Source organism: Populus nigra, chromosome 2 (genome assembly GCF_951802175.1).
Source record: "Populus nigra chromosome 2, ddPopNigr1.1, whole genome shotgun sequence".
Classification (NCBI taxonomy): domain Eukaryota; kingdom Viridiplantae; phylum Streptophyta; class Magnoliopsida; order Malpighiales; family Salicaceae; genus Populus; species Populus nigra.
Window position 1 is genome coordinate 39647842 of NC_084853.1, and position 13894 is coordinate 39661735.

Consider the following 13894-nt stretch of genomic DNA (forward strand, 5'->3'; position numbering starts at 1 on the left):
TAATTCAATCCGTTAATGTTATAACATTGAAAACCACTTAATTTTTATTTTAAAAAGGCTCGTAAATTATCACCTTATGATTTTGGGTTTAGTCAATTCATTTGTCTGTATATTATGAGTGCACCCTTGTTATCAAAGAAAATGCTCCTGAGAATGTCAATGACACATCAAATCCATACCTGCGCAAGCAATGATTACACAAACTCAATTTTTCTTGAAAGCTGTGGCGGTCACTCAGGTAATATTTGAGATTTTTGTTTTAATAGTGTTATTTTATTTAAAAATATATTAATATATTATTTTTTATTTTATAAAATTTATTTTTAATATAGCATATTAAAATCATAAAAAAAATAATTTATAACAAAATAAATCTTAAAAAATTTTAAAATTACTTTTTAAATGCTAAAATAAATATTTTAAAAATAAAAAATTTTAAAATTACTTTTTAAATGCTTTAAATAAAAAATATTTTAAAAAATAATTATAAAAAAGCTGTACGACCCTGCTTTGCTGACCCCATCTCTCTCTGGATCACGGGCCTCTCTGACACTTGAGAATGGGGTCATATAGATATCTAAAGTCTCAATAAGTGAGATTAGGGGAGGGGTTCCCAGCAGCCACAAGCCTCCATGTGGAGGCAACAAGGTGATGTTTAGAAATTATTGTTTTATAATTTTTTTTTATTTGAAAATATATTAAAAAAATATTTTTAATATTAACATATTAAATTATCAAAAAATAATTTAAATAAAAAGATTTAAACTTTGCCTAACCTGCAGTAACAAATAGGGGGAGAAAAAGAAGAAGAAGCAAAGCTGTCATTTTGCTAAATCCACGTATTTTTTTTCGTGCATTGGCATCTTCTTCTTCCGCTGCTGCTTTTTTCTTTTCAGACAGCACATCCAGCTAGACCCACGTATTCAAGCAGATATAAACAAATCATGCCTCACCTACTCCTCTGAACACCATTAATTTGTTATAATAAGTACGTCCGTATAGCCATATATCATTTTATATTTAATCATGGCTTTCTTTTCTTTTAGATTCCTAGTAATTTCTGCCGTGCATGCTAAGGTAAGCCATCCAGCGGGGGCTCGGAGGGGACCCCTGGCCGATCAATCACCCTGTTCTAATGGCCATTGAAATGTCTTTCTACAGGTATATATGTAGGTCGTCGCCGGCAAATTACCAAGTCATAATCATTGTAACGATTTAGTACGTAGAGAAACTTGCTTTAGTTTCATTAAGAATTCAAAGCTAGCTCAATCATCTTTAATCCGAATCCAGCATAAATCTGAAACCACCATAATTAGACTTGTCATGGGGAGGTAGTATTTGTGAGGCGGCTAGTTTTTGACAAAAACGTTTGGGCCCTTTGAAAAGATGGTAAAAAAGAAAGGGGTGGTGCCGAGGATCGAGCCTACGACAGCAACTAATGTTTTCAAACTCCCACAGTCTCTGCGATTCCTAGCCTAGTCTTTCATCTTGCCGAATGCCCACCAAAAAAGGGTCTCTCTCCTCCATTCAGTCAAGGAGACGAGAGGGAGTTATGCACGCCGTATTCTAGGTGACGTAGCGTTCCAAATACGAATCCTACTTAATTGCATGGCTATGGATCGGAGTTGTTAGATTCTTTCTTTTAACTCTAACTACTATTTAATTTCTCCTATTATCTTATCCCTTAATGCTAAAATAATCATCAATTATTAAACAAAACAAAACACTAAAACACTGCCATTTCTCTTCGGTGGAGAGCAGTTAGGCTTAGCAACTTGGCCATCTTTGTCTCTCCTTAAAAAAAACCCTAGAGTCCTTATTAACCCCTACTGTGCTGCCAAGTGTCACCAACCCATTTCCAAGAAGGAAGACTCCTATTCTCTACCGCCTCTATAAAGTATAAACAAAGATACGAGTCCACTCTACAAAAAAAAAACACACAGCTCATGTGTTTGCAATGAAAACAGCTCTGTAACGCCCTCTTTCTCATGGTATCGTTGCCTACAATAATATCGGCAAACTTTCCTTCCCTTAAACACTCACCCCTTCTCCACAATGCTCAAAATCCTCAACAAAAGGCTCAGGCGCCTTTATTCTCGTTTCCGGAGGCGTATTGGCAGTGGTTCCAGGCGCAAGGTTGTCATAAAGAAATTTGGAAAATCAAACTCCAAATTACAAAATAACATCAAAGTTGAGCCCACCATTAATGGGTCTGCTGCTGTCCATCCAAATGGTCAATTGGGCGAGGAGAAGCCAATCAAGTTAGCAACTTTTAATGCTGCCCTGTTTTCAATGGCACCTGCTGTGCCTAAAACAGAGAATCCTTCGAGTGTTGACTATGAAGGTGAAGAGTTTGCAGACACTAGAAGGCCTATAAATAGTAACAAGCTACGCGCAAAGTCTGCAAATGATCGGCCGAAGAGTATTCTGAAGCAGTCTCCCCTGCATCCAAACTCCATCGATGGTAATGAGAATCTCTCTAGGCAACAAAAGTTTGCTAAATCAAAGTTAAGGGTATCGATCAATTTGCCTGATAATGAGATTTCATTATTGAGAAATAGGCAATTGAGCTTCAGAGAAGACGAAAAGGAGGGTGCTTCAAGTGTTAATATAAGTAGAATTCTGAGGGGAAAGGCTCCTATGAGGCCACAAAGCGTGAGTTTGGCAAGAAATACGGGAAATGGTGGGATCGATGGAGAGGGTTATAGGAGTACAAGGACAGTGCTTCAAGTGCTGAAAGAGCTGGATGCAGATATTTTGGCTTTGCAAGATGTGAAAGCAGAGGAGGAGAAAGCAATGAAGCCTCTTTCTGATTTGGCTGCTGCTTTGGGGATGGATTATGTTTTTGCTGAGAGCTGGGCTCCTGAGTATGGAAATGCTATCCTCTCAAAGTGGCCGATCAAGAGATGGAAAGTGCAAAAGATCTTTGATGATACTGATTTCAGGTATATCTAATCTGTTTCTTTAGTCTCAATAATTGCAGGATCTTTTTAAGAAAACCTTGTTCATCTTCTATTCTTTCTCTTCTTTTTATAGATTTTCTCTCTTGTTTCATCCCTTATTAAAGTTAGAAAGGACACAGTGAATTTAGAACTCAGGATATGAATATATTTTTGTCATTTAACATTTTCCTAATCATTTTCTTTTTCAGCTTTTCTGAGTACTTTCTAGTTTACTGTCATTGACTATATATAAAACCCAGTTTATCAGAATTTTTTTTCCTGTCAATGTCTCAGTACTAGCTGTTTGCAGTGAAGCAGCAAGTTCTTCAAATTTTTTTTTTCAAATCTTACCACATAGTTATTCACGAAGTTATTAACCAATCTCTACCGGCTAGAGTTTATCGAGGACCACAGTGGTAGGGTTGCCTTGTGTCTTTTCTAGTTTATTAAATTATTAGCACAATTAAGATATCATTGGAACCTAACCAATTAGATGATCTCTCAACAAAACCTAAATAATTGGGGAATAAAGTTTATTTCTTGAATAATTTTTTAGTTTTGATAATATAATTTATTTTTTTTAGCAAAGGTGGTTGGTGACTGGTGTTTGGTAAGTTAAAGTGACCAGTGACTGGTAATATGTAAGTATTTTTGGTAAATTTAAGGACTCTTTAATATTTAAGTAAATATTTTTTTTTTTAGAGAAAAAAAATATAATCTTTTAGGGAAAGACTTTTAAAGCTAATATGTAGTAGAGAATAAAAATTGATAATCTGAAGCTTGAAAGATTCATGAGGTATCATATAGTCTATAAGTCTTGTTATTTCATGGAGAGAAGGGGGCTAAGATGTAATTTTGTCCTGATAGCATTAATAAGAAAAAATATCCCTGACACATGCATTAATGAGAGATACATACCCCTAACATTAATGCAATAAAAATATAATAGACTCTTAGAAGATTTTTTATACATTATTCCTTACACAACATTAATATTGATGAAAATATGATGGACCCTTAGAGGACTTTTATACAATTAAGGGTGTATGGAGAACAAGATCCGAAATGTAACTGAGTTTTTCCTTTAAGTTGAGCCTAGGATGAGCTTATAGAGGCTACGCTCTTTCTCTAAGTTGAGCCCATTAGAGCCAGGCCTAGTTAAATTGTCTGAAACCGTAGATTTTTAGGCTTTTAAGGGGTTTTTTAGGCCTGTTAAATTTAGGTTTATCAGTAGCTCCCAAGTTTTTATGATATTTATATGTAAAGATTTTTTAAAAAAATACATGGTATGATGAGTTTGTTGAATTTTTTTTGTTTGAGAAGAGGGGTAGAAACCCCAAGTATTATACCAAAGAGCCCGTGTGTAGGGGCGTATATCATGGTTGAAAAAGAATTTTAAAGCATATTGAGGGGAATCCATATTGAGAAAATATTTCTAATAGGCGGAGAAACCCATGAAGAAGGAGCTTGTTCTTAGAAAAAAAATTAAGGGGCGGAAAGTCAGCTTATACTTCAATTTTTTTTTAAGAAGCTGAGGGGAACTCGTGGATGGTGAGCTTTTATACTTAAAAAATATTTTAAAAGATTGAGAGCAACTTCTGTCGACACCCATACTTATAAAAAAAATCTTAAAGGGCATAGAGAAATCTAAGAAGGGTTAGCCTATACTTAGAAAATATTATAAGAGGTTAAAGAGAACCTATATCGATGCCTATACTTAGAAATTTTTTTAAGAGATTGAGTAAAACCCAAGGAATGTCAGCTTATACTTAAAAAATCTTCTAAGAGGCCAAGGAGAATCCAAGAAAGTTGAACCTTTATACTTAGAAAATATTATAAGAAACTAAGAAGAGTCCATGTCGATGTTTGTACGTAGAAAACTTTTTAAATGGCAAAGGGCCCATGTTTATGACTATACTTAGAAAAATTTCTAAAGGATGGAGGAGACAGCTTTGTGTCTACAACTATATTTAGAAAAATTTCTAAGGAACGGAGGGAAACCCAAGAAAGGTCAACCTATACTTAGAAAAATTTTTAAGAGACCGAGAGGAACCTGAAGAGGGTAAGCCTTTATACTAAGAAAATTTTTAAGAGACCAAGAGAAACCTAAGGAGGGTGAGCTTTATACTTAGAAAATATTCTAAGAGATTGAGGAGAATCTATAAAGGGTTAGCCTATACTTAGAAAATATTCTAAGAGGCCGAAGGGAACCCATGAAAGGTTAGCCTTATACTTAAAAAATATTCTAAAAGACTGAGGGAAACTCATGTCGACGCCCGTACTTATAAAAAATTATAAAGGATGGAGGGGACAAACCCATTTCTACTCCTTTACTTCAAAAATTTCTAAGAGGCAGAGAGAAATCCAAGAAGGGTCAACCTATACTTCGAAAATATTTTAAGAGGTTGAGGGGAACGAATCCCTTAATGGTCATAGAAAAAGGCTCGTGGTCTTCTAGTCGATAATGTGAGTCATGGAAGCCCCTACTAAAGAAAGATCATACTATAATAGGAAGCCTGTGGCTTTTCTGGTGATAATATAGGGTTTAAGAGCTCACCAATAGAGAAATATCTCACTGAAGAGTGAAAGGCCTGTGGCTTACCTGGTGATGGTGTGGGGGGTTTCCTATTAAAGAGTGGTTGCATTAAAGTGATAAAGGTATATGACTTCTTTAGCATTGTCACGAGGTGTAAGAGCCCTTCATTGAAGAGTTATTGTATCTTTTGAAAGTTCGAGGCCTGTGGCCTCCTTGAGATGACATGAGGTGTGAGAGTCATCTATGGGAGAGAGATCATACTTGACAATAAGAGATTCAAGATCGTCCTTGAAGATAACATACGATCCTAGAGCCTATCTAAAGAGTTGTGTTAGTTCTCTGAGTTCCAGTTAGTCTTGGTGATATATACTTGGCCATAAGACAAAGGTCATGTTGCTTTATTAAGGTTAAACAACTCAAGCTATCATGGAGGGTGGAGAAATCGCACTAGGAAGAACCTCTTTCAAAAAGAGTGTGCAATTACACTAGGTAGAAGTCCTTCCAAGAAGATTATACAATAGCACTAGGGAAAACTCCTTCCAAGAAAATTATACAGGAGTTCAAAAGCCCTTTATGAAGATTTATAGATAATAAATGTATTTTAGAGTTATGATTATTTTAATTTAAAAATAAATTTACTTTCTATTGAGGATAATATATTCCTAGGTGATTTGTTGGGATGTAAGCCCTTTGATCCATCTTTTAAAGAGTGATGTTATTGCACTAGAAAGACCCCTAGTTAATCCTTTCTAAGGGCAAAACCACCAGGTGTCAAGACTTGCTGAGGTGGCAAAGCTTAATTTTACCCCTTAGCGGCTAACACAACCTGGGTGAGGAGTTGCACTTGGTTGATGAGTTGTTGGAAGTTTGAATAGGTAGAAGTACTTGCGAATACAGGTAGATCCATTAAGCGTTCTAACCCAGGTATGTCACGGAATGACTTGGAAATGTCATTAGAAAGAAATTAATAGTTTTTTTTATCGGTTTCCCACACACAACACCAATTAATGATGTTCTAAAAAATCCAAGTAGTTTTGGGGCAATGTTTACATATTAGATAATAAGTTAATCTCTTGGTTTTGACAATTTGATTTATTCTTCCTAGCTAAGGTGGCTAGTGTTTGATAAGCCAAAGTAACCGGTGGCTGGTACATGCAAAAAGTTTTTTTTAGTGAATTTAAGAATTATTTGATGCTTAAAAAAGTATTTTTTAAAAAAAACTATAATATTTTAGAGAGAGACTCTTAAAGTTAATATGAAGAAGAAAATAGAGATTGAGAACCTGGAGCTTCAATGATTCATGGGGGTATCATATAGCCTATAAGTCCTTTTTTTATAGAGAATAGTGGCTGAAATATAATTTTGTCCTCATAGCATTAATGAGAAAAAATATTTTTGATATATATATTAATAAGTGATAAATATCTTTTATATAAATATTAAAACAATAAAAATATGATATGCCCTTGAAAGATTTTTTTATACACTATCACTTACACAACATTAATGTTAATAGAAAAATAATAAACTCTTAGAGGACTTTTATACACCTGAAGGTATAAGAAGAGTAAGATTCAAAATGTAGCTGAAGCCATGAGAGCTAGGCTCTTCTCCATGGTTGAGTCTATAGCATTGAGCTCTTCCTTTAAGTTGAGCTTATGAGGGCTCAGTTCTTCTCCAAAACTAATTCGATTAGAGCTGGATCCGGATATATTACCCGAGACCATGAGTTTTTGAACCTTATTTATTATCTTTAAATAACTTTTTAGGTGTGTTAAATTTGAATCTATCAAAATCTTAGCCATGATTTGCAACAAAATCATGATATGCAGGATCTATCTTGAGATGAGATGTACATTGCTATGCTATACAATTAAATTAATGGCTTTATTATTTACTTTAATTGCTGCTAGCTAGCTATGACATGTAACCCTTTTCCCTGCAAAAAGCAGCATTCCATGAAAACTAACTTACAAGAAGCAAAGAGACAAACAGATAATTGTGCCCTATATATATATAAATTCATGCCTGACATCCATAACTAATCCCACTACACTGCAATCAAATTACTAGTGCTACAAAAATTAATTCATCACTTTTTAAGAACACAACCTCTTCTTCTGGACAATTCTGATAATTCTATTTGTGAGAAAATCGGAAAGACGAACGATGGATGAATTTCAATTTTCAAGCTTCAAAAAACTCTGATAACTGACAAAATGATCGAGAGACAAGGCATTTTAAAACTCATTCGAGCTTTTTTGGACGCTGCAGGAATGTTCTTAAGGCCACAATTGACGTGCCACAGGCAGGAGAGGTCAACTTCCACTGCACCCACCTTGACCATCTCGATGAGAACTGGCGGATGAAGCAAATAGATGCCATAATACAATCAAGTGATGCTCCTCATATCTTAGCTGGAGGTCTTAATTCCCTCGACGAGACAGATTACTCTGAAGAGAGGTGGACAGACATCGTAAAGGTCGACCACCTAGTTATTGCCGTCATAGAAAAATGAGTTTCATGACCTTTCTTTATGTGATTGAAATATAATTCCTATTGCTCGTTTCATTTATGCAGTACTATGAGGAGATGGGAAAGCCAACACCAAAAGTTGAAGTAATGAGTTTCATGAAGAGTAAACATTACAGTGATGCTAAGGACTATGCAGGAGAATGTGAAGCAGTAGTCATTTTAGCTAAAGGCCAAAGTAAGAAACATGAATGTTAAATACTCTAACTTCACGCTATCAAAACTATATATATTTCTGCTCACAGTGCCATTACTTGGATATATGCAGATGTGCAAGGGACTTGTAAGTATGGGACTCGAGTAGATTACATACTGGCATCTCCAAATTCCCCCTACAAGTTTGTTCCAGGGTCATACTCGGTGTTTTCTTCTAAAGGGACTTCTGATCATCATATTGTGAAAGTTGATATCGTAAAAGCAAGATGCAGCAGTCAAGAAAAAGTCGCTAGAAAGAAACGGCAACCTAAACAGAAAGTTGTAAAGATAACCAACAGTTCTCCTACAAAAGGTATATGGAAAACACACACATGAGAGAAGACAGATTTTTTTACCTTTTCTTTTGTTGGTATATAAATTATTTCAGTCTTGGTTTGGTTTCCTGGTGTAAAAGAGGAGCTAGGGATGGCGATATTAGACCCGCTTCCACCCAGCTCTCTCATGCACTTTGTAAATCTTGTAACTTGGGATTAGCTAGGTTAAAAACTCATGAGCGAGATGGTATTTGGTGTGCTACCTATCTAATTGCATAGCTTGTAGTGGAAAATTGAGCATGCTGAAACTCCCATAAGAAGGAAATTAGACTATTTTGGTTCTTCCCTTTTGACTGCCATGTTACCATATATGACTTTCCTCGCAATGGAAGCCGTGAAAAATTAACCAGGAACAACAAAGTAAGGCAATATATTAAGATAATCCTCTCTATTCCTCACCTCGGAAGCTGAATCCCATGCGCATTCACACAAAGACACCAGTATTTTGACAAAGAAATATGATATACCTTAGCATTTATGAGATCTTCAGAATAATTAGTTTGTCAGTCAGAATGGTGAAGTAAAAACTTGTCTGATAGTGCTGAGAATGAGAAAATTTGGAGTTAATTTGATGAATAGCTTTGTAAACTACATCCTGAAAAAACAAAAAGGAAAATGTCAAGTGATTTGGTGGGGGCATGTAAAGATTGTTCTCTCCCTATATATATATGCACATGAGCGGTCCCCTGTTTTTTTTTTTTTAAGGTTTTTGGTTGGTTATTCATTTTAGACCCAAACCCCTTTTTTATTTCATAATTTCTTGTTATGTTCACTTGATTTAAATTTTGGGTTTTTATATTTGTGTGATTCATTGTGTTTACAGTGTCAAAATATTCCCAAATTTTAGATTGATATTTGCATAATGAGATTATAATATTCTTGTTAAAAAAATTGAAACTATAGGGATCAATTTTAACATATAAAAAAAGAGCTATCACTCTATCTTTTTTTATTGTTCATAGGGTGCAAAAAAGTTCACTTTGATTCCTGATTTTTTAATTTTTTTTTTAATTTAGTCTTTGTATTTTGAAGCTAAATTTCACTTGTTTTGAGTTTTAATCCCTAAAATTTGAAAGGAAAGAGGAAGTCATTGAAAAATAAAAAGGGGAGAGAAAGTGCTCGGATGACCATATTTTAGTAACAAAAAAACCAATTTTAGTGTTAATGCGCTCCTCTTGACGAGTAAAGTGTTATTAAGATATTTTTTAGCTTTCAACTCACTGAAAAAGATAAATTGATGCTAAGGAAGAACTTTTTTTTTGCTCGATTGGCTATATTTTAGTGACAAAAAAATCATTTTTGGTGTTGATGTGCTCCTCTTGACGAGTGAAGTGTCATTAAGATGTTTTTGAGGTTTTATCTCATTGAAAAAGGTAAATCGAGGTTAAGGAAGAACCTTTTTTTTACTTTTTTTTTTCATGTTTTTCGACTTATTTAAGGGTGTTTGGGGGTTAGAAATTGGTTTATTGAGCTTTTTAGTGTGTTTATTTGGTGTTTTTAGGTGAAATAGGATGAAAAATATTTTTTTAGATTAAAAAAACCTTAGCTTGACTTTTCAGCCACCTCTTCGATGCTGAAAATTGAACCAATAGATTGTTTTCTACCACTACAAATGACATATCATCTAATTTATTTTTCAAAAAATAAAAATGTTGATGAAATGTTGTGAACCATTAAACAAAATAAAAATAAAAATAAAAATAAGGGAGAGTATATGAGCATGTTTAGCCTTACAGGCCCGTATGCGCCAAGCTTTTCCATATTGTGCTATGTGCTCAGGCCTAATTTTTTAGGCCTAAACACCTGGTATTTTTCTATTTTTTTATTTTTTATTTTGATTTTTATTGAAATATGCTCTAAAAAGATACTTAGCATGCTATTTAAATTATTATTCAATTTTGATATGGTTTTATCAAATTAATTAATTCTTTTCCTTTAATCACATACATAATGTTGAGGAATTATTTTAATAATTTTTTATTAAAACTTGCTTTTGAAATCATGATAAGTTTTTTTTATTTAAGAAATCATGATAAGTTTTTTTATTTAAGAAACAATGGTTTCAATTAAAAAACATGCTTTTGTTGAACAATAAATATATGCATTAATAAGGAAATATACTTTATATTTAAGAGATACGTTTTTTTTCTTATTTCAAATTATTAAATATTTTAAAAAATAATATTTTGATTTTCACTACTATTTATTAAAAAAATATGTTGATAATAAATTACAATGTCATTGTTTTTAAAAAAGATTAGAGCATTTTTAAAATAATTTATCGTTTCTTTTATGAATAATTATAAATTAGCCTCAAGTACAAACTTTTAGAGATAATTTTCTCATTATTATTGAATAAAAATAAAATATCTTTTTATTTTATTTTATTTTTTATTATAGATTTTTTATATAATTTTCTCAAATTTATTATTCTCATTTGTTTTTCATATACGTGCATAAAAATGATTGATCTATTACTTTTAAATTTTTAATTAAAACTTGCTTTGAAGATCGTAATCATTTTTTTCCTTTAAAAACAATGTTCCTAGTAAAAAAACATGTTTTGTTTTTTGTAAAGATAGAGAAAAAAAATACCATATAAAGAAAATTATATTTTTTTTTACCATAGATATATGTTTTTTTTTTCTTTTTAGTTCAAATCATCAAAGTTTTTTTTTACTTACTGCCTTTTTTGATTATTCAATGAACCATGCTGCAAATAAAAAAATCATTTTTTTTTTGTGAAAACCAAAAAAAAATCATGAATCAAAAAAGATAATTTTGATTAAAAAATTCATCATTTTTTTTTTGTGAATGTCTATTTTTATTGTTGTATAATTAAAAATAAAAAATAAATTTAAAAAAATAAAGTTATTAAACTTAATTATGCACATGACCTAGATCACGAGTTAGAGAGTTAACTTGAGTTAATCTTAATCAATTTAAAAAATTATCATATTAATATATTTTTAAAAAATTTGCCATGTATGAAAGCACAAGCAATATAATAATAACAAGAGAAAACAACTTAATAGCCAGAGTATGGTGGGACACAATAATTCTAATTTGTATTTTTATTATTGAAGATAAAACTTTATTATGATTTTCTTATTTGAGAGATTTACAACTCTTTAAACAAATCTAAAAACCATCCCAAATAAATTAGGAAACCCAAAAATAAAGAAAAAGTAATAAAAATCCTAAAAAACAATAAAAAATAAAATCATCAATCTCAATATTTGATTTCCTAAACTAAATAGAAAAAAATAAAATCATAAAAAAGAAAATATATTCCTAAACTAACAGCGAGTTTCAGATTGTAGTAGTTGTTGCATTTTAAAGTGTCTTTCGCTTAAAAATATATCATATAATTTGTTGTTACCGATAATTTAAAACAGTGTTGCCGATAATTTAAAACAGTGTTGGTGTCCTTACGCTCTCTTAACTTGCTTCACGCTGATTTAGACAAGGTAGACATGAAATTGAAAAAGAAAACAAATTCAGAAACTATCTTCAATAAAAAAAAATCAAAAAAATAAGGACAAAATCTGATAAACCAAAAGAATTGAAAGAGAATACAATTGAAAACAAAACAAAATTTGAGAAATGAATTGAAATAAAACAAATAGAAATCACGAAACGAGGGACAAAATCAAAAGAAAAATAACTTAAAGAGCTAATATGAAAATGCAGAGGGCCAAACATTAATTTCTAGAAGGTAAAAAAAAAGGATGTTGACGACGCATCAAATGTTTGACGACTGTATGCACCACATAAGAAGAAAAAGGAGGCCGAGACATATCAAATGATATGGTGGAATAACATTTTTTACCACCAGAGTTAGCTACACAAGCCGCCTGAAGGTAGGTGATGCCTGGAACACATGAGTTAGCAACGTTTTGCATTTTTTTAAATAATACTCTACCCTTAAAACCCAAGCATTATTACAAAAAAAACACTTTGAAATTACAAATTAGCCCCTCAAGTCAAGCTTTTGAAAATTTAAATCCAATGGTAATAAAGTAAATATATTGTAGCAAAAAATATGAAATGCGTAAAATGCATAGTTTTTAAACCCGACCCGATGGTCGACCCGGTATGATGATCGGGTCACGGGTTAGATGGGTTAACCCGGGTCAACCCAAAAAAAAATAATGGCTACTGAAAGGGCCACCGTTACTCCACCTGTGATAATCAAGTTGATTAAATCAATAAAACATCACATGCCATTAATGAACCATAATAACCATCTTCTCTTTTCCAATACCAGACATAAAACCTCCCTTCCCCCTTTCTCCATCGAGACAAAACAAAACAAGATCATAAAAAAGCAACTTGGTGGCTGCTGAAAAAGCCATTGTTACTCCACTCATCTTCCATTCAATAAATCCTTTCTTTTATTCATTTATCTCAAAAGTAAAACTGCAACCCTTTGTTTAGATTCCAGCTTATTCTACTTCTCCTATGAGATTGAAAATTGTTTGAGTATAAGTAGAAGATAGTGGCGGAAAAGAGAAAGATAGCAAGAGTGAAGATGAAAGGGTATTTTCTTCCGTTGGCCAGATTTTGAACAAATGTCATCGCCATGTGGTTTCTTTTTGTGAGCTTTTGGGAGAGAGAGTTTAAGCAACTAGCAAGGATCGAGATCCATGGAGATTTTGGGTCGGAGACAGAGAGAGAGGATGGAATTCAATCAGAGAGAGAGAGAATGGCGTTCAACAAAAAAACGATGTCGTTTTACTGATATATATTATAAAAAAAACAGCCAGGTCTCAACTGGGTTTACCCGAGTCTTCCAGGTTCCGGGTCGACCCTTCGGGTCGATCAAGTTTTGCCGGGCCAAATCTCAGGTTGTTTTTTTCCTTAACCCGGCCCGGTTTCAGGCCCGGGTCGACCAGGTCCCGGATCGACCCGCCGGGCCGGACCAGGTTTTAAAACTATGCTAAAATGACCCTAAACCATAGTTAAATGATTATTTGTTTTTAAGGGTAACAAAGTTTTTTACTGTAAAAAAATAAAAAAAATAAAAATCAAGACACCCATAACAATTATGCTTGAATTGATAACAGGGATGGATCAAAAGATTATACAACAATGTTATTTAACTCTAAGAAATAGGTTTTTCATATCAACACCCCTTTTAAATTGAGTATTGTGAAAGAAGTTAGATAAACAGTTAGATTTAATGATAGAATATGTACATTAAAATGGTTTGATTGTTTTGGCTATAATTTAATTATTTTATTAAATATCTAGTTATTTTTTAAAATGGTTTTATTAAGAATGTCAAGTTTTTGAATCATAATATTATTAAAATGTCATATTTCTGAATCTTAATATTTTAAAACCATGTT

General features: G+C 32.7%; 1 protein-coding gene across 1 annotated transcript; it reads left to right on the plus strand.

Moving 5' to 3' along the window:
* The first annotated feature begins 1893 nt into the window (after positions 1 to 1893).
* Positions 1894 to 8837, plus strand: LOC133682014 (uncharacterized). The gene is made up of 4 exons (XM_062105244.1): positions 1894 to 2945; positions 7753 to 7960; positions 8059 to 8188; positions 8279 to 8837. The coding sequence occupies exons 1-4, from the start codon at positions 2056 to 2058 to the stop codon at positions 8539 to 8541; spliced, it is 1491 nt and encodes a 496-aa protein (XP_061961228.1). The 5' UTR covers positions 1894 to 2055; the 3' UTR covers positions 8542 to 8837.
* The last annotated feature ends 5057 nt before the right edge of the window (positions 8838 to 13894 follow it).